Genomic DNA, 20,016 nt, shown 5'->3' with positions numbered 1-20,016 from the left:
GTAGGTGGCCATCAGATCGCCCCTGAGCCTGCGCTTTTCCAGGCTAAAGAGTCCCATGGCTCTCAGCCTGTCATCGTAAGAACTGTTTTCCTGACCTCTGATCATGCGCGTGGCTCTCCTCTGGACTCTGCTGCTGCAGCCCTGGGAGCCTCCAAGGCCCCAGGTAAGGCTGCTGAGGCCAGTCCAGTGCTGGCCCCAGCCTCCCCTCCCCTGCCCAGGGTAACCTACCATGTGCCAGAAGGCGCATGTTACAGGCATTCCCTGGGGAACCAATTGTCCATGTTTGTGTGGCTGTAGCCCTAGGCTCCAATGTCTTGATCTTGATTTGGTTGATAGGGTAGTTTTTCTTTCCTCAACCACTTAATAAATTACTTTTTTAAATAATGGACACATTCAGGAATCTTGGCATCTCTGTGAGTACAAAGGAGAAGCTGCAAGGAAGAATGGGAAAATGTTAATTTCAGATTTCGTTAATGGCTTGGTTTAATGAAGAAACTATTTTGCTATTCATGGGCATTGTATGGATCCATAATCATGAGAAAAATGTAAGAGTTTTAAAGAAATATGTGCAAACAACATTCTTTCTGGTTGGCTTTTCAAAAAAATAGTGGGAGAATATAGTAGAGAACAGGATGTGTTGGGAAATTTGGTCATCACACCAGACGACAAAGCTAACATGTTTAACAATTTCTTTGCCTCCATCTTCCTAAGTAGGGACCAAAACAGTCACCTCCCTGCCCCCCTCGGGCCCCAGGGAAGGCACACCTGGGCCAAGGGTTAGTGAGGAACTAGTTAGGGAACTTCTGGAGGGACTGGATGTATTCAAGTCAGCCGGCCCAGACGATCTCCACCCTAGAGTTCTAAAGGAATTGGTCGAGGTCATTGCAGGACCCCTGGCACGGCTTTACGAGCACGCGTGGTGCTCTGGTGTGGTGCCGGAGGACTGGAAGAGGGCCAACATGGTTCCCATCTTCAAAAAAGGGGAAGAAGGAGGACCCAGGAGACTATAGGCCAGTTAGCCTTACCTCAATCCTAGGCAAGCTGTTTGAGAAAATTATTCTGGCACACATCCATGAGGGGCCAGCAGGGGACTGCATGCTTAGGGGCAACCAACATGGGTTCATCAGTGGCAGGTCCTGTCAGACCAACCTGGTGGCCTCTTATGATCAGATCACCAAATCCTTAGATGCAGGGGTAGCAGTGGACATAGTCTTCCTGGACTTCCGGAAGGCTTTCGACACTGTCTCTCACCCCGTTCTCATTAAGAAACTAGGGGACTGTGGTGTGGACACCCACACAGTCAAATGGGTCGCCAACTGGCTGGAGGGCCGCACCCAGAGGGTGGTAGGGGTGGGTCCTTCTCAACCTGGAAGGACGTGGGCAGTGGGGTTCCGCAGGGCTTGGTCCTCGGGCCCACACTGTTCAACATCTTCATCAGTGACTTGGACGAGGGGGTAAAAAGCATCCTGTTCAAATTTGCTGACGACACTAAGATGTGGGGGGATGAGGGCACACTAGAAGGAAGCAACAGGCTACAATCGGACCTAGACAGGTTACAAGGGTGGGCGGATGAGAATAGGATGGGATTCAACACAGACAAATGCAAAGTGATGCACCTGGGGAGGAACAACTGGCACCATACCTACAGGCTGGGGAACTCCCCTCTTGTCAGCACAGAGGCGGAAAAGGATCTGGGGGTCATCATTGACTCCAAGATGAACATGGGCTGGCAGTGTGGGGAGGCAGTTAGGAAGGCCAGCCGTACCTTGTCATGCATCCACAGATGCATCTCGAGCAGGTCCAAAGAGGTGATCCTCCCCCTCTATGCTGCATTGGTCAGGCTGCAGTTGGAGTACAGCATCCAGTTCTGGGCGCTGCACTTCAAGAGGGATGTGGACAGCATGGAGAGGGTCCAGAGGAGGGCCACTTGCATGATCAGGGGACAGCAGGGCAGGCCCTATGAGGTGAGGCTACAGGACCTGAACCTTTTCAGCTTCTAAAAGAGAAGGCTGAGGGGGGGATCTAGTGGCCTGTTATAAACTAGTCAGGGGGGATCAGCAGGCATTGGGGGAGTCCCTGTTCCCCCGAGCACTGCCAGGAGTGACCAGGAATAACAGTCACAAGCTGGGAGAGGGTAGATTCAGGCTAGATATCAGGAGGCACTACTTCACAGTCAGGGCGGCTAGGATCTGGAACCAACTTCCAAGAGAAGTGGTGCAGGCTCCTACCCTGGGGGTTTATAAGAGGAGGTTAGATGAACACCTTGCTGGGGTCGTTTGAGCCCAGTACTCTTTCCTGTCATGGCAGGGGGTCAGACTAGATGATCTACTCGGGTCCCTTCTGACCCTAGAAACTGTGAAACAGACAGACCCTTAAATAGGTATCTACCATTAAAACAGGCTTGCAGTACAGAGACATCAAGACTGAAGAGTGGAACTAACAATATTCTTTCCCCAGGAGTCCCTCCACACCGGAGTTGAGTACAGATGAGCTGCCTGATGACATCGCCAATGAAATCACAGACATTCCACATGACCTGGAATTGAATCAGGAGGACTTCTCTGATGTCCTACCACGGCTGCCTGATGATTTGCAAGATTTTGATTTCTTTGAAGGTAGATATTTTATTTTATGTAAAAATTAATACAAACATTGAGCTGAGGAAGCAACCAAATACATTCATATTGTTTAAAGTTTGCAGTTAAAGGCTCACCTGCTTATTAGTTCTTGAAAGTATAACTTTTAAGACTTGAAATGCACCATCGTCCCACTATTTATATATGACATCTAAGAATAGCATAGTTTAGAGGACCTGTGATCTGCTTGGTTTTGTAACTAGTGCTATAGAAGTAGCTGACCATATGGAAATCCAGAACACTGCACTTTCCCCACCATACACCTCTCCCCCCTCCTGTGCTCTTCAAGTCGGTGAGAGCAGGCAGCAGTATCTGCCTGCTTGCAAGACAATCCTCACTACTCCAGCTCCTGGCCAGACTGTATCCCGTGTCCCTGCACTACTAGGATGCCCATTATAATTCCCAGCAGCTGGCCAGGACCAGCCTCTGAAATCCAGGACTGTCCCAGCTAAAGCGGGACATATGGTCACCCTATATAAAAGTCTTAATTTAGCCATCATTGTAATAACTAACTTTACATTCTTCTGCATGTCATCGTCACAGTTTAGTCAATCAAATTTTCAGTAGTAACACTTTTCCACCATCAAGGGAGGCTGGAATAACAGACATAGTCTGTGCCAGTCATCAAGGGAAAGCAGAAAGCTTATTAATGGCTAAAAAATTTGCTTTAGAGCTGAAAGACAGCTGCATTTTTGGGTATTAGACTTCAACATTCAGCACAGGGGGCCAGAGGTTTGGAAATGAACCACCAAGAGTTGGGATCCTAGTGTAGAACTATCTAAGCTGACACAAACTTAGACCAGGAGTGCAAGGCTTTAATCCTGTTAGTATCATTTCAGGGGTATTTTAAATCGAGTTCACATCAGAACAAAATTGATTTTGTGGGCTGATATTATAGCATTATGCTTTACAAGTTCCTTTTTAGTTAAGCTTGTGTGGCTCATATAAATCTAATGACTATTTAAAACTTAATGGGTGCATCTACACAAGACATGTTAATGTGTATTAGCCTAATTTAATGCGCATTACAGGAGTGTCTCTACCTGTGCAAGCCTTAATGCGCATTAAAAATAGTGAAATTAGGCTAATTGCACCTCAATTTGATACCTGCAAATTAGTTAAAGTGGATCAATGCACATGTAGATGCAACGTGGTACTAACTTTAGTGCTGGGTCTGCCCAGCCACTCGGGGCACATGGCAGTGCTGTAGGGACACCTGCCAAAGATCACTTAATGCACATTAGCATAATGCAAATCAAATTTAGTCATGCTTAAATGCATGTGTAGATGCTCCCAGTGTATAGCATTTACATTGAAAAACCTTTCTTAATGAGAACAAGAAGACTTTTTATTTTCCTGCCTCATACCTCTGATAAGGAGAGGGTTTTTTCCCCGTCTGTACCATGAGTCAGTCTGAAAATGTATCACATTTTTAAACTTTTTGGACAACTGAATTCCTAGCATCACAATGTCTCATATACTTGTGAAGAGCACACTAATTTCTGTCCTTGTTTCTGTAGGTAAAAATGGAGACCTCCTTCCTACTACAGAGGAGGCAGAGGAACTGGAACGAGCCCTGCAGGCTGTAACTTCTCTTGAGTGCCTAAGTACTATTGGAGTACTTACACAGACAGATGGTGTGCCAGTTCAGGAGCTATCAGATAGAGGGATAGGGGTGTTCTCCACAGGTGCTGGAGCTCCAGGAATCCAGTCCTTGAGCCGAGAGGTTAATACGGACCTGGGGGAGCTGTTGAATGGGCGCATAGTACATGATAATTTCTCCGGTCTGGAGCTGGATGAAAACTTGCTCCGTTCTGCTACCTTGTCCAATCCACCTACGCCCCTGGCAGGGCAGATCCAGGGGCAATTCTCTGCCCCAGCCAACGTCGGCCTTACTTCTGCCACTCTGATAAGCCAGAGTGGACTTGGGGAGAGAGCCTTCCCAGGACAGTTTCATGGACTTCATGATGGCAGCCATGCCTCCCAGAGGCCACACCCTGCCCAGCTGCTGAGCAAGGCAGATGACCTAATCACCTCACGACAGCAATACAGCAGTGACCATTCACACTCCTCACCCCATGGAAGCCATTACGATAGTGAGCATGTGCCGTCTCCCTACAGCGACCATATCACATCCCCCCATACCACATCCTATTCTGGTGATAACTTGGCAGCTACATTCTCAGCAGAGATGCCCATTATGGCACAGCACTTGCTCCCAACGCAGCTGGATGTGCCACTTAGTGGGGTGGTGAACCCCAGAACTCACTGGGGAAATCTCCCTGTCAATCTTGGTGATCCCTCTCCGTTTAGCAACCTTCTTGGTGCAGATGGACACCTTCTTTCCACTTCCCTTTCCACACCACCTACCACCTCGCACTCAGAGACCACACAGCCTGCCTTCGCCACTGTGACCCCCAACAGCTCCAGTGTGCTTCCGGGGTTACCACAGACCAGTTTTAGTGGCATGGGTCCTTCCTCTGCTGAACTAATGGCCTCCACTTCCCCCAAACAGCAACTCCCTCAGTTCAGCGCCGCCTTTGGCCACCAGCTGAGCTCACACAGTGGCATTCCCAAGGACCTGCAGCCCAGCCACAGCTCCATAGCTCCTCCCACAGGCTTCACAGTAACAGGTGCCACAGCTACTAGTACCAATAATGCATCTGCTCCCTTCACCACTTCCAACTGAGCTTGTCTGTCTGTATATTTACAGGCAGATGGGGACCCTGTGTTTTCTATCTTCTTTCCTCTTTCTTGTCCTCCCTTTTTCCTTTTAAAGTTTGTTGTTTTTTTTTTTTGTTTTTTTTTTAAAGATGGTGTTAAAGCTCTGCTTCAGTCCTGACCAGGGTCACCCATCAGTGAACCTTGCTCTAGTGTTCACATGTGCTTTTCTGCACTGGTGCTCATTTACTATGGGCAGGTTCACCATTGCCCAATAATTTCCTTAAGGATACAGCACAGTTACTGGATGTAATTGATCTTAGCAGTAAGACCTAGAAATGGGAAGATACCTCAGATAACCATTGCACGTTACTGTTTCCTAGGGTTCAGATCAGTGCTTTCCATCCCATTAGCACATCTAGGAAGTTTTCTGTGGGCAGAACTCACTTTTTTTTTTGTTAAGGTAGAACATGGCATGGAAAATTGGCTCTGCACTTTGGTTTGATAATGGTGCACTGAAGCACTACATCAAGACCATGGTTCAATTATTAATATTGACAACTTAAAAATAGTTTTTTGACCTCTTCTGTGTGCGTGTGTGTGTTTGGGGGGAGCAGTAGTTCCTTTAAATCTTTGAGGAAGCTAATTTTCTCCTGAAATCAGTCACTGTTCCTACTGCATGCTGATTTCCCCCTTCCCTGTTTAAGTATGTTGAGCAGAGAGGGCAATGACTGCCCAGGGCAAATCAGCTTTGCCTTTTTTCCCACAGCACTGAGAATTGTTGCTGTTTACAAAGTTGGCATAGGGAGAGAACAGAGAAAAATAGGATTGAAATAATGATGTAGTCAAGATTCCCATGCAGAAATTCCCTCCATTGCTGAATTACTGTGGCCTTGTAGTGTGGATGGTTTGCCTTTTCAAATGTGACTGTATCCAGGAGTCCTTGCCTGGCAGGTATCTCCTAGCTGAAACTGGAAGAATCCTATGGTATGCTACCTATTCAGACAAGTCTAGGTTAAACCCCATTGATTAAAATTGATGAATTTCTCACACTCTTTTGCTACTGATACTCCTTCTGTAATAGTAGTGGTTTTGTACTGGGAGCCATACAGTTTTTGAGACATTTGTGAGATTGTTCTGTATGGGGAGCCAAATGTATGTAGGTACTGGCTGGTGTGTGTGAATGATGATCACCCCTAACCAAAAGACAACTTAAGCAAAATATGGAGATAATGTGGATAGAAAGAATTTCTTACTATGTTGCTCTTCTTGCCTGTTTGCTAAAGATAGTTTTTAGTCTTGCCTCTAATAACTTGAGCTCTTTATAAAGAGGTGGTAGATTTCTGTTATATCTTTTTTTTCCCTAAAGAATTAAAAAAATAAAAATCATGAGGAGTTTACTTGTATCCGTTAATCAGAAAAAAAAAAAGCTTGTGACTTTATAAGGGTCAGACTAGCTACTCTACTCTGTGACTTGGCTGACTGTAAAAACAACTGCTCAATAGGTATAAGTCTCCACTGTTTGGTTTACTTCAAAGATGCATATAAGAGAATATAGAAGAAGCATATCTTCCTCTCCTGTTGAAGACAGGTTTCATTATTTGTTACAATGTAAGATATTTGGCTGCATATAGTCTAGCCTAATTTATATGATAAAAAGATACATAGAGAGAACACATCTAATGGAGAGGATTAATATTTTCTTCGATCAGGGGAACATTGAATTGAGCTCATTATTCCCTAGTGATGTTGAATAATGTGTTTTCTCTCCATTTGTTGACTCTATTTTATGTTACCAATCAGGCTCAAACCAAAATCCCCTACCCAAACAGTCTCCCCCAAACTTCCCAAGGACAAGGATTGAAACCTAGCCTACCTCTGGTTTCTATCCCAGTTATTATAGCCATTCCCTTCTTTTTTGACAGCCTTGTCTTTTTTATTATTATTTATAAAGGAATAAGGATGATGTGTACATCTCTTGCTGAAATGCTAGTGGAGGGGAAAACATTTTTTTGCTTTTGACATTATGAAATCCGTATTTCCATATTTAGTAAAACAGGGCATGATAATATATAATACACCCTAATATTCTTAAGTGTGATTTTAAATATGCTTGTAACAGATGTGAATGTTTTAAAATCATGTAAAAGGTTGAAATGAAGCCTAAACAATCCTGCTTGTGATTGTCATGCTGGTTGAGGAATCCCCACTGATATTGTGAAATGAAGCAAAGCTGACCGGATTTTTTTCCTGTATTGTCTTTTTGCATGCTGCCCCCCATACTACTGAGGAAACGTATTTTGTTTGCAGATGTTTCTCACTGTATCATATACCTTCTTCAATGTTTGGGATTACTGGCTGAAAAAGAAGGGCGAACAAATGCACAAAATGTGTAGAGGTCAGTTCTTAAATCTGCCTATTTTACAGCATGTTAAAGTGAACCAATTCAAGTGATTGGTTCAGGACCTGGGCCATGAAATACTGTTTGTATTTCATCAAAATTTGATCTGGAACAGCAGCAGCCCTTCTTACTCCACTTTTTCAAACAGTGAAAAACATGCTTAAAGGCCAGATTCTCTTTCCAATTGATGATGGTAGGCATTGTGGAACATTTTTTAGTCAAAATTAGTTACTGTGGATTTACACCAGTGTAACTTGGAACAGAGCCTGGCCTGTAACTCAATAATTTGTTTAGGCTGGTATTTTCAAAACTGCCTAAAGAAATTAAGATTCATAATTTCTGTTTGAAATTGGCCAGCATTATGTACCCAAATTCCCTTAAGGCAGCTTAAAGATCCCCTCCTTAAATCTCAGTTTCATGCATCCCTTGGTGATTTCTGCCTAAACTTCAACTGCATAACATTTTTCAGTGAGCAGAATAAATTTGCACTTTTTAAAATATAGTTTTTCATTTACATGTATTAGAATAGAGATCTGTGTGCATTTTTCCTGAAATGGTCAAGCTTGTTATTAGTTGCAGCTTCAGTTCAACTGATTTAAATGTAATCAACTTTAGGATATTACAGTTTAGGAAGCAGTTAGGATTTCAGGTTCTAAATGTGCAGCGAGCTCTGTGCAAGTGAATCTCAACTTCTACAGAGAGCCTGTTGATTTCACTGGAGTTCTGTTCACCTAACAGGATCACCACCCTAGTAATGCTGGAAGCAGTAAGCTCAAGGACTTATCTAGCCAGACACTTCATTCCTGGCCCTCCAGGAATTAAGATTTTTACACCTGAGGTTTCACATGGCCTTTTAATATAGTTCCCTAACAGCTTTCAAGGAAAGTATACCTTCTGTAATACAGCAATTAGCACAACATTCCTCTTTCACCAAAGAGTCCATGTAGCAGTTCTAACCCTTTCATTTTCAACACTTGATATTTATATGCCACTTGTGCAGAAAACAAGTGGAATAAAACTTGTGTAGCCCAAGGGTTAATTTCTTTATGTAAAGTTCAGGTTTTATAGAATGAAAAAGAATTTGGCATGGAACAAAATGACTATAAGCAATAATGTTATTTCTGGTGGTAATGTAATACTAGTTTGTCTTGGCACAGAAGCGTAAGTTTTGGACAATGTGTGGAGGCCAGTGAGGGATAGCACAATGCCAGCCTGGTTTATAAAGTAGTATCAGTTAAGGTTTGTATGGCTTGCCTTTACCTGTGAATTTATTGAGCAAACATCAGTGTCATGCGCAGGCTTAGCTCCCATTGGCATTAATGGGTGCTGCATTTGTGTATGGATAGAGTCTGGAACTGATTCATTGCCTCTACTAGTTGCTGTATTATTAGAAGCATCTCTAAAAAGTTGCATCATCTCAGCCCTCCCCTTTTGTCATGATGCTGTTTTGTTTCCTCTCTTGTGCTGATTGCCTTATTTCTGTACACATCGGTACAACTTTTGCTAATGTTTAAATGTTAAACATTTGTTCAGAAAAAACAGATTGTTATTCTGCTTAACCTGTTGAGTGATGGCCTGTGCAAAAGATAGGCTTCTTGGTGGCATGCAGCAGGTGAATGAAATGAGGGATTGTTTTCTTTGTAATTCATAGTTCTTATTTCTATGGTCGTTTCCTGAGAAGTTTATACCTACTGGGCAAAATATTGGAGGTGAGATTGGAAGTACAAATGCAAGAGAAATGTCTCTTCTGTTGTGAATGATTGAGAGCAAGGGGAAAATCTTTGTTTTAAAAATAACAGTTTCACTGGAAGCTGCATTGCCAACTGCATGATTTTCTTTTTCTAGCTGTCATTCTCAGTGGCTGCGTCTACATGTGCGGCGGACTGCGTCCCCACAGTTTTTCTCAGACACTACTTACTGCTCAGTAGCAGTGGGTGACTGCTCAGTAGCTCATTACTACTGCGCAGTAGCATCGCATCATGGTTAGTGCCTGCCAGCGCTACTGCATAATAGCTCACTGCTACTGCACAGTAGTGTATCGTGTAGACGCACCCTGAGTGATCCCAATGTTTAGAAATCAAGTCTGATTCTCAGCAGGGGTCAGTGGGTCATCTCTGTTGGCTCTGGTAGTACTGCACCAACTTACCTGAGGATCTCTTCCCTACAATGTACTCAGGAACTCAGAACAGAACTTAGTTTCTAATAGTTTTCTGTGACCCCCTCCCACATCCAATTCGGCTTTGATTTTCTTTGCTGGGAAGAAAGAACTTCATGAAAGAGGATGAAAATGAATTATTCTCAAGGGGCATCTTCACTACAGAGTTAGTTCAAGCAATGGACATGTAGGTCATCTTAACCCAACTGTCATCAGCCATACTGCAAAGCCCTATCTGAGTTACAGCGTCATCCTGGGTGTTAGGCTCTTCTGGTTGTGTCATCAGAACTTCTGGGCACTTGAGGATATATGGGAAGATATTGAAGGACTGCCAGGCTCTAATCCACCTTCTTAGTCAGTTGGCCAGGGTTAAAAGTCTGAATATTTTCTTTTGTATGCAGACAGGAAGGAGGTTAGGGGCAACACCTAATTAAGAATCCAGACTAAGCTTGCAGTGAAGACATGCTCTTGAGATGGGCAAAGGAGTATCCTTAAGTATGGTTTTCTTCCAAAGGTGTTGCTTGAATCAGAGGGTTTCTTCCATTTTTTTGCTTGCTTTTTTGCCTTTTAACACAGTTTTGTGTTGGAGAGTCATAATAAAAGTTTGGAGCCTAGAGCTATGGTGCAATAGATGAGAATATTGAGTAAAATGATATTTCATGGCATATTGTGAAGTAGCTGCTGAGAATACTGTGTAGGTTTTGCCACCAGGAGGGGAGAGAAAATGTGCATGCTCAAGAAAGTTAAATGAGCATTTTTCTTCCCAGAAGTTTCTTGTATTTTAAAGTAAGTTATTTGTAGAAAATCACCTAGAAAACTTTTGTATCTTTCTTGTTAAAGAAAAAGTGTAATAAATACCCACAGCAGGAGTCCTTCCAAAATTAGGTGTGGATACAATGATGGAAAAGCCTTCCTACTTCACAGAATTAAACCAAATCTTTTAGAGTGGATTCATGAAGGTATTTAGTTCTAGCAAAAAGTTTAAAAAAAACCCAAAACAAACTGTAGTAAAATGAGGCAGATATATTGTTTACGTGACCTAATATTTTGGGGTAGAATGAGGCTTCCCATTGACAAAGGAAAGCAAATTACAGCAACAGAAGATAACAGTTTTTTTAACCATTGGGGGCTGCATTTCTAGGTGGAAGAATAATTGCTGAGTTCAGTGACTTAATAACTAAGCAAACCTATAAAATGTTCCTGTATTTGATTGTCATATTGCAGGTTGGAATTTTTTGCTTTTTTCCCCCCTATTTTATTCTGGTTTCACATGTTCTGCTTTTCTTGCTATCATGTAATGAGACTATGTAGTGGAAGTGCAGAAGAAGGAAACAGGCCTTGCATTGCAGTATGGAAACAGTGTTTGGAAAAATTACCCTGTCACTCTTTTCCCTTTACTCCCCACTTGTTTAGGTAACCTGAAGTGCACATGTTCATCTTCCCTGGCTCCTAGAATTCAGTTTGAAAATTAATAATATAAAGTCTAGGCTTTGGATTTTATAACTATACATTCAGTATACAGTGGTGCATTCTTTATCCCCCTTCCCCCCACAGCATACACATACCACATACATACACACGCACACAGCATATGGGTATGAATTGAATACACATGTTGAACTTGGTCTAGTAATGGTTATATTTTTTGCCCACCTTCAGGTTTTTTTAAGTCAGTGCTCACTGAAATAAACTCCAGCTAGGCAGCATTCCTAAACCTCTCCCCAAAAACTAACTGTGGTGCAGATTGCTTTAATGCAACTCATTGCTACACTATTGCATCTACTTTGAAGTAGACTGATTTACCCTGAAATGACTCTCTAACCTGCATCTTCAAGTATAGTTGGTTCCAGTGGAAATAGATCCATGCCGAAGTGATGGGCAGTTTGGTTCTCATATAAAGAATCTACACCTATTTAGAAGGGGTTGAACCAGTTTCTCTGAACAGTGATTATTTTCACTGTACAGTTTTGGGTATGTCTCAGGGATTCCTTGTGGAAATAAGGGCAGTTAACATAAAAAGTAAATAGTTTTAAAAGTAAATAATAATTTAAGGTAGAGCGTCATCTATGTGAGAGTACAAAAAAGAGAAATCTTGTTCAGTTTTATAGTCCACAGTGTCTGGCTTAGGGACTTTCTCTTCTCGGGGCTCTCATCTCAAGTTCAACAAACAGAATCTTTTTTCATCACGCTCAGCTTTAAACTTTTATTTAAAGATACCCTTCCCCAATGAGCTTTCAGAATACTTATTGTAGATTTTAAGAGAAATGGTATATTAATTTATGCTATTAACATCACCTCATAAATTATAAGTTTTATACTAAAGCTGTATTGAGTGTAATGAATTATGTTGCATATGTGTTTTTAATAGCTATAAAATTATATACAAGCTTTTTTGGAGAAACAAAAACTAGTGAAGCACCTTTTTACACTGGATCTTTGCCGTGTCAAGGTGTACAGCTATTCTTTGCTACCTTGCAGATTATATATATATATAAATAAATAAAACGGTATCCTGTATCAACAAAACATAGACTCTTTTTAACCCTTATATTACTGCTCCTGTAACTTTTTTTTGAGTGTTACATTCTGCAATAATTTATCTGTGGTTTGTACCTATGATGGTTAGAAGTTTAGTTACAGGGTAAATAGATCAAATTAAAAATCCAACTACTGTAGCTGGAAGTTGTAAGCCAAGTCTGTAAGACTTTTTTTTAATGTATTTATTCCAGTTAGCTCTGTGAGTTGGAATTTGAAAAGACAGAACATTAAATCTAGGAATCCACAGTGTCTTATTCAGGAACTTTTCCCCTCCTTTCCTCACAAAGGAATTCCCACTGTGACTTATATATAGAATTAGACTGCTTGTGTGCATGTATGTATTATATACACACACAAAAAATATGCATTGGGGGGGATGTATGTGTGATATGAATGTGTATATTGTATGTAGGTCATAGTTTTTGTAAAGAGAAACGTAGTTGAGAGGTGACGGAATGTATTGTAGAAATGTGAATATTTAGTAGGGGGTTATTATGTCCTCACTATTGTATAAATACCCAAACTCTCTACTACATAGTCTTCTGTTATAAGGCTAACTCTGATATCATGTTGATTTTATTCTTTTTGATTGAATTGCATTGAGCCCTGTTAAAATGTCATGAAAATACCAGGCTCCCAAGACAGCCTTTTTTTAAATGGTTGGGAAGTAGAGGGGGAGATGTGGGAGTGGTATTCTTAAAGAAAATTTGAAATGGAAGATATATATTTGGTGGCATGGGTATATATGGGAATTACTGTACCTTTACGATAATATTCTGATTTAGAAAATGTTGCCAATCCATTGTACTTGTGTCTTCAGATTCAAAAGATTTGTGATAGGTGATGTTTATGAACTGATCTCCATTCTCTTAAAGGGTTTTGTTCTAAAGTAGTCTGCTTTTTTTTCCAAGAGAGGTCCACGTGTCATTTTCACCCTATGACATTGCTATTGGGAGGCTTCAATTTATACAAAACAAATTCTATTTTAAATCCTGGGAGTTTCACTTGTGCTGTAAAATCCTAAAAATAAATTATGGCCATTCTTTTTCATCATTTGAGAGAAATTTTACCTCTACAAGAGTTCTTAGATGAGATGCAGGAAAAACCAGAACATTCCTACTTACTCTCTTTCTCATCCTAGTAGTCATCTTACACTATGCAGACCAGAAAGAATAAAAGCGTAAATGTGTCTTCTGTTGCTATTACTTTGCATCATGAAAACCCTGTAACTTGGAAGCTCTGTTTTAATAACAGGTTTTTAATGTTGCAAAGATCTTTTCATTCGTTTTTCCAAAACTTTTAAAAGAGAAAAGCAGTTGTAAACCAGATCTAATTCTATTGAACTAGTTTTTCTTCATTTTCCAGCCTTTTCCACATGGCTTGTTTTTTCTTCTTCCTGTACATATGCAAGTAAAATGGTAGGGAGGTGGAAATTGTTTGAGGCCTTTTCCTGTCATTACCTAATGGTAATGGGAATTATCAGTGTAAATAGCATAAACATTTTATGAATTTTTGGGAAAGAATAGACCCATTTTGTGTATATCTGTACAGAAAGATGCATATGAATGTGGACTTGCTCTACTATTGTACAACAAATACATATAAAAGCAACAGATCTAATTCTATATATACGTGTGTTGATGTGCATATGCAATATATACTGTACATATATATCACACACGTACACTCTATGTAATATGTATATGTGTGTGAGAGAGATCACAAAATGTGTGTAAAAGATAACAGCCTTGTCTGGCACTGTTGCTTCTAGTTCCTTTGAGGGATTTGGGTGATCTCAGTTGCTGTGATTTGAGTCTTATCATCATCGATCTTCTATCTGAACCCTCAAACTGGAATTTCCTTCAGACATTTTTGCTTACATTTATGCTATGTTAATACTCTGTGAGGCCTCTGCCAGTACCCACCTCTTCTGCAGCTCTGTTCCATTACCTTCATCTCAATTACTCTTCTGCCCCAACATTGCAAAATCTAACTTTCCATCAGTTTCATTGTTTTAGGGTCCGATTCAGCTTTCCTTCAACTCAATAAAAATACTCCTTTTGACTGCAGCAGCAGCAGCTGACTCATACCCTGGTTGGTCACTCTCAGCTGTCCTGATAGTTTGTTTAAATGCAGAACTTTCCACATTTTCGATAGCATGTGATTTATGTCTGTGACCATTTTTTATTCTTCATTCTGAACATAAAAAAAAGATGTACAAGCTGCTATCTGAAAAGTTAACCTATCCACATGGTTAGAATTAACAATATGCATTTATAAGACTAGTTTTGTTTTGTTTTTTTAAATCAATCCCTTTTTTCCTCTTTCCTGATAAGGGAAGATTCATATTTTGTTTCCCATACTGCAGCCTAGTGTTCTTTTCCATGTTAGTGAATACAACAGATGTATCAAAAGAAATACACCTCTCTTCTTTCTACCTTCAACAGATTAAAAAAATAAAAGTAACTTTATGGTTAGCCATTAAAATGGTTAAATCAGTTATCTTGCATCTATTCATATATTTAAATTATTTGACTTGTTCAGGCAGCTCTTGTATTTCTTTTTTATTAAATATTTTAATACATTTCTGGTTAACTAGAGATTCCATAACCTTTTAGAGCATAATAACAGTTACAAGCCAGCTTGGTCACATTGGAAGTGCTGTTGCAACCCATGGCTTACTGTACTTCAGTTTTGATGGAGGAGACTATTCTAATTTTGTCATTGAGTCTAATTACTTCTAATATTAATGTGGCATTATTTTGTCACAATTCATCTCTGGAATGTTGTCTTCCCTGCAGTTCTATAGGGTAATATAACCTATGTAATGTTCTAGCTAAGCTTTCATGCACTCATACATGAAGAGTTTATATTACATATGTTGGGGCCTGTGTATGGGTATGATGTCTGTGTACTGTGTGTGTATTTATGTACACGCATATATATTACACACAGTATTTCAATTTATGTAAATGTGGAGAACCAACACATTGGTTCTCTCCTGATATATACTCATGCATATGTGTATTAAATATGTACATAGAGTGTAGATACCCTGCATATACACATTTATATGTGTGTATCTTGGTTGGCAATTTTTTTACATTTATCAAAATGCTGTCCCTTCTGGAATATTTTCACTGAAATTGCATTATATGTAATAAATGAAAAAAATAGTTCATCAAAATTTTATTTAAAAAAGGAGACTCTTAATTATCTAAAGATATTTGTAATTGTCTTTTATCTGGAAAGGTGAGTGTTACAAAACTGCCATTCATTATATCGCCATAAGAAAGAGATGGAAACACCAGTTTCTACATGCTTATTTCTCTTTGAATTTTCTAAAGTTAAGGCTGTAATGAGGTTTTTTTCATTTTTAACCAATTATAAAGTTTATGTGTTCCTTAAAATGTTTCAATCCATATTTTTCATTGACCAATATTTTTTTTCCTTTCCACATTCAATAATGCTGATTTCACTAAGGAGACTAATATTCTCCTACCTCTGCAAGGAAAATGTCAGCTCATTATTATTGTGTCACACTTAACTTACCTTGTAGAGGGTGAATTTCCATAAACAAGCTTTTAATTTATTTAATATGAAAGACCATCACTAGGACTTTTTTTTTTTCTCCAAAGAATTTCTGCAGTCATTTTCTCACCTTTTCATTTTTCCCCCAACCAATACATCTGTATGCAGGTGGGGAGAAATGAATGACAACTAAAAAGCTGTTGCTTTGAACAATTAGTAGTAAATCTCTTTGTTTAGATGTGATAGAAAAGAAGGCAAATGGACAATCTGAAATGTTGGAATGGAACAGTGCACTCTCTTTAAGGCTGTCCAATAGAAGTTGGTGTTTGTGTCATTTTAAAGGTAGCTTGATCACAGCTTGATATCAGAAACAGCCTTGTAACAAAGAGCCTCATAACAAAAGTTGGCCACTAGAGTTAAAAATGTAAACAAGTTGCAGTGGGAAAGCAAAGGTGAGGCAGTGCATATTGAAACCAGTGAATCACGGCTTGCAAACATAACTGATTTTGAAGTAACTGCATGGTAGCAAGGATTAGCAGTCTCTGTACCCCTTTCATTGTTCCCTTTCACCCCAACAAACAGATGTGTTCAACATGCCATACATTGGGAAAATAAACAATTTACATTAAGAAAAATCATTAATGACTGCTTAAAGGGAACATACAAACCTGCACTGCCACATCCTGTATCATGGTATTAGCTATAAGACTAGCTAGTATGCGCAAAAAGCCCAGTCCAGTTTGCTTCTGCACATAGATTGCTTTTAAAGAATGTGGTGAATGGGGAAGAACAGTCATTTCATATTCAGTCCTTAGGATCTGTAGAAATTCACACTAATGCTTTGAGTGCTGAAGCACTTGAGAACTGCATTCCAGGGGTGGGTAGCAAGGTTGGTGTTTGTACTTTCCCTTTAAATAGGAAGAGTTGGCTCACATGTTCCTCATACTTCTCAATGAATGTACTGTATTACCATTTTAAAATCAATGAAATGATAATAGATTGGTCTCCTTTTGTTATCTGGTCCTTGTTTAATTTGTTTAAGGGTTTTTGTATACAAAAGTTTACATTTTTATGTATATTTTTCTTGTGTAAAAACTGATGTAATATGTGTATAAAACACTGTATGTATTATCTGTATATAGTGTGACAAAAATGATTTCTTTCTTTCTTTTGGATGTATTAATAAATCTTGCTGTGAAGTAGTTTTGTTTACTATAGTCAAATCCCTGTCCCAAACTTTTACTGGCTCGTTCAAGACCATTAGTACTATTTTATTTAGCTAAGTATTTTAGTTGGCACAGGTCATAAATATCTAATGTACAAATAATTTCTACATAGCTGAATCTCTGCTTGAAAAGATCTCTGATATAATTCTGCTCACTTGTTTTTATGCTGAATTGTAATCCCATCATCTTCAATGGAGTTGCTTTTAGTTAACAGACAAGAATTAAGATTCCAGCCATAACATTCTTAAACTCCTGTTCAGTGATCCTAATGACCAGAAACTTTATTTTGGCTAATGATTTTTTGAACTATATGGTATAGGATAGAACTAGATTTTTATATACTCAGAAATTTGTTATTTTTTTAAAAAATGCAGTATGTTATGATAGGCATCATTGCAGAAACTAGTTCCTCGTCATTTGTTGTAAATGGCAGGACAGAACTGCCACTGACATTATTTTGTGGGCACAATTGGTAGGTGAAACTGCAAGGGAGTTTTTTAATTGCTTGAATGGCAAATATACAGATTGTCTTTGTCTTTTTTGCCCTTTTTGAAGTAGAGAGCTCTCTGCACTAGGAAGGAGACTGCAACATCCCAAATTATTTGACTGGTAGGCCAACAAGCAGCCAACAAGGGGTGTGCAATCCAGAGGTGGTCTGCCACACACAAGTTGCCCTTCTGTGGGTGACTGCTTAGCCACAACTAGCTTTTCTCAGTACAGTGTTCACTTTCTTTCAGAAATATTTTGCTCAGTGTGCACATCTGGGGCTGGTCCTTTTCAGTTTGGCAGAGCCAAGCAGCTGCAGCTGTACAATAGCAACTGTTAACTGCATCTTCTATGCCAGCTGGTAAGTTGCTTGTTTGTTTGTTCCTCCTGTAACATCATTTCATAGTCTTCCTCCTAGTGCCTCATGACATACTCAAAGCTAGACTACTTTCAATTATGATCAATTTCAACTGAATCTGAAATTGTGACTTGCAAATAAAAAACACTGGTGCCCTAAATGGTTCAATCTTCTACTTCTCATTTTACAGGGGAAAAAAAATCCAGTAAGACAGCACTGCTAATCAGAAGAACAACAACAAACAGAGATTGATGAGTAGGCTGTTAGTAATTTGACTCTTTTTAATGAACTGTGGCTGGCCCATTCTAGACAGCATAATTAAGGCTGCTTTTCTTGCTATCTGATTGTAATGCAAGCAGTCTCAGAGTTAGCTTGATAAGACAGGTAAGTGCTGACAATGAGTGATGTAGTCTGTATATTAACACTTTGTGCTTTGTGTTGTCAGGTTTTACAGTTGAGGATGATGCTGGTTCATACTGCAACATCTCGACTTTCTGGAAGACAGGGAACTGTATGATAGAATGTGCAAGCTGTAGTGATCAGAAAGATCTAGTTAGGGTGATGGTGAACAGCAGTTTAAGTGTAAGTTCTGCAATGTGCAAAGCCAGTACAATTTTGGCTACAGATGTGAATGCTCCATCCCAGATCTAGTAGGCCAGTGGGTGTCAACCTTTTTAGCCAGGGGTAGAATAGTAACAAAATGCAATAAACAGTAAACAGAATAGTGGTATTTTAAAGGTTTTTGAAGGCATTTGCTCTTCATTGTGAGATTTGGGGACATGGAAGTCGGAAGGTGGACATCAAGAAAGAGAATGCTTAAGCTGAATTATAGTAAATACATCTTGGCACCAAAACTGAATTTGGAAATGGCAGAAGCCCCATCATTTTCAAGACTTCAGATTCAAAAAAATAAAGGGAAGGTCCCTGAGTGGACTTAGAGCAGAACTAAACAGATCAGCAAGCCCATTCCCATCTCTGAACATCAAAAAATACATTTGTTTTATTAAGCTTATGGAACATTTTTAGTCTTACAAATTGCTATGTCCCAAACATTACTTTAACCTGAGTTTTTGAAAACCAGAGTAATTGTTCTCAGCGGACGTGTCTACAGTTGCAGACTACTGCTCAGTAGTGTCACAAAAAGGCTGTTTGTTGGCACTACAGTGCAGTAACGTGGGTTACTGCGCAGTCATTTAGTATTTTTATACAAGTACTAAATGACTGTGCAGTTGGCATGTCATGTAGACACGGCCAGCAGTAATCATGCAGTAGGCTCTGCTGCCCACTTGCATGCATTGTATTTGTCCTTAGTACCTTCAGTTACAGCCTTTTTATAGCTGGCAATTGTTTTCTTAGACAACTCATTTAATTCCTGACATGAAAAGCAGATGACTCATTTCGTTGCAGTGGGACTACAACAATGGGTGATATTTAAATACAAGGAAATGAGTGGCTGGAGTCTAGCTATCTTTAAATCAATGAGTTGTCCTCGTGCAATAAGGAATCTGAGGCACAGCTAATAACTGGAAAATTATGGCCTGGAAGAAAGAAATCCTTTTCACCAAATATCAGAACCCATAATCCAAGAGAGCACGTGGCACTTTGCAGTTGTGTCTGAATTAAATGGGTATGAGCATTGACCCTGTTTAAAAACACTAACCTGCAACTTGCATTTGTGGACATAAGGTTCATAATGGAAATGTTTGGTTGATTGAGTTAATGTTCTTAAATGTATAGCTTGTGGAAAACACCAAATTCATGACCCTGGGGACTGAAATCCTCTGGGTCTTGAAGGAGGTGGATGTGGCTGTGCAAGTCTCCAACCATCATCCTAATGAACCTCTTTCTGAAAGACCCCCTCAAGCAATGAGAGGACATTCATTCTTCCTTGGCTTCTCATTTGAAGCTGCCAACATGCCTGCTGACTGGTGATGTGCTATAATGTAAGCTTTCTTGTCCACTGCCAAGTGCTTTATTTCTGATCAGCATCTTCCATCACTTGCTTATTTACATTGTCAAATGAC

The 20,016-nt window shown here is 39.9% G+C and overlaps 1 protein-coding gene across 3 annotated transcripts in view; it reads left to right on the top strand.

Annotated features, from left to right (window-relative positions):
- The window catches only part of INO80D (INO80 complex subunit D), a 58,140-nt gene extending 41,016 nt beyond the window's left edge, over positions 1-17,124 (top strand). For all 3 annotated transcript variants that reach the window (XM_090044817.1, XM_090044818.1, XM_090044816.1), the window contains exons 10-11: positions 2,458-2,615; positions 4,157-17,124. In XM_090044817.1, the coding sequence (XP_089900943.1) occupies positions 2,458-2,615; positions 4,157-5,325 (1,327 nt within the window). In that variant the 3' untranslated portion in view covers positions 5,326-17,124. The remainder of the gene's footprint in view (positions 1-2,457; positions 2,616-4,156) is intronic.
- Positions 17,125-20,016: the final 2,892 nt, after the last annotated feature.

This window comes from Crocodylus siamensis, chromosome 4, assembly GCF_052110815.1.
Source record: "Crocodylus siamensis isolate JL-2025a chromosome 4, ASM5211081v1, whole genome shotgun sequence".
NCBI lineage: Eukaryota > Metazoa > Chordata > Crocodylia > Crocodylidae > Crocodylus > Crocodylus siamensis.
Note: the sequence above shows the minus strand (reverse complement) of the source record. Positions and strands in the feature narration are given on the sequence as shown.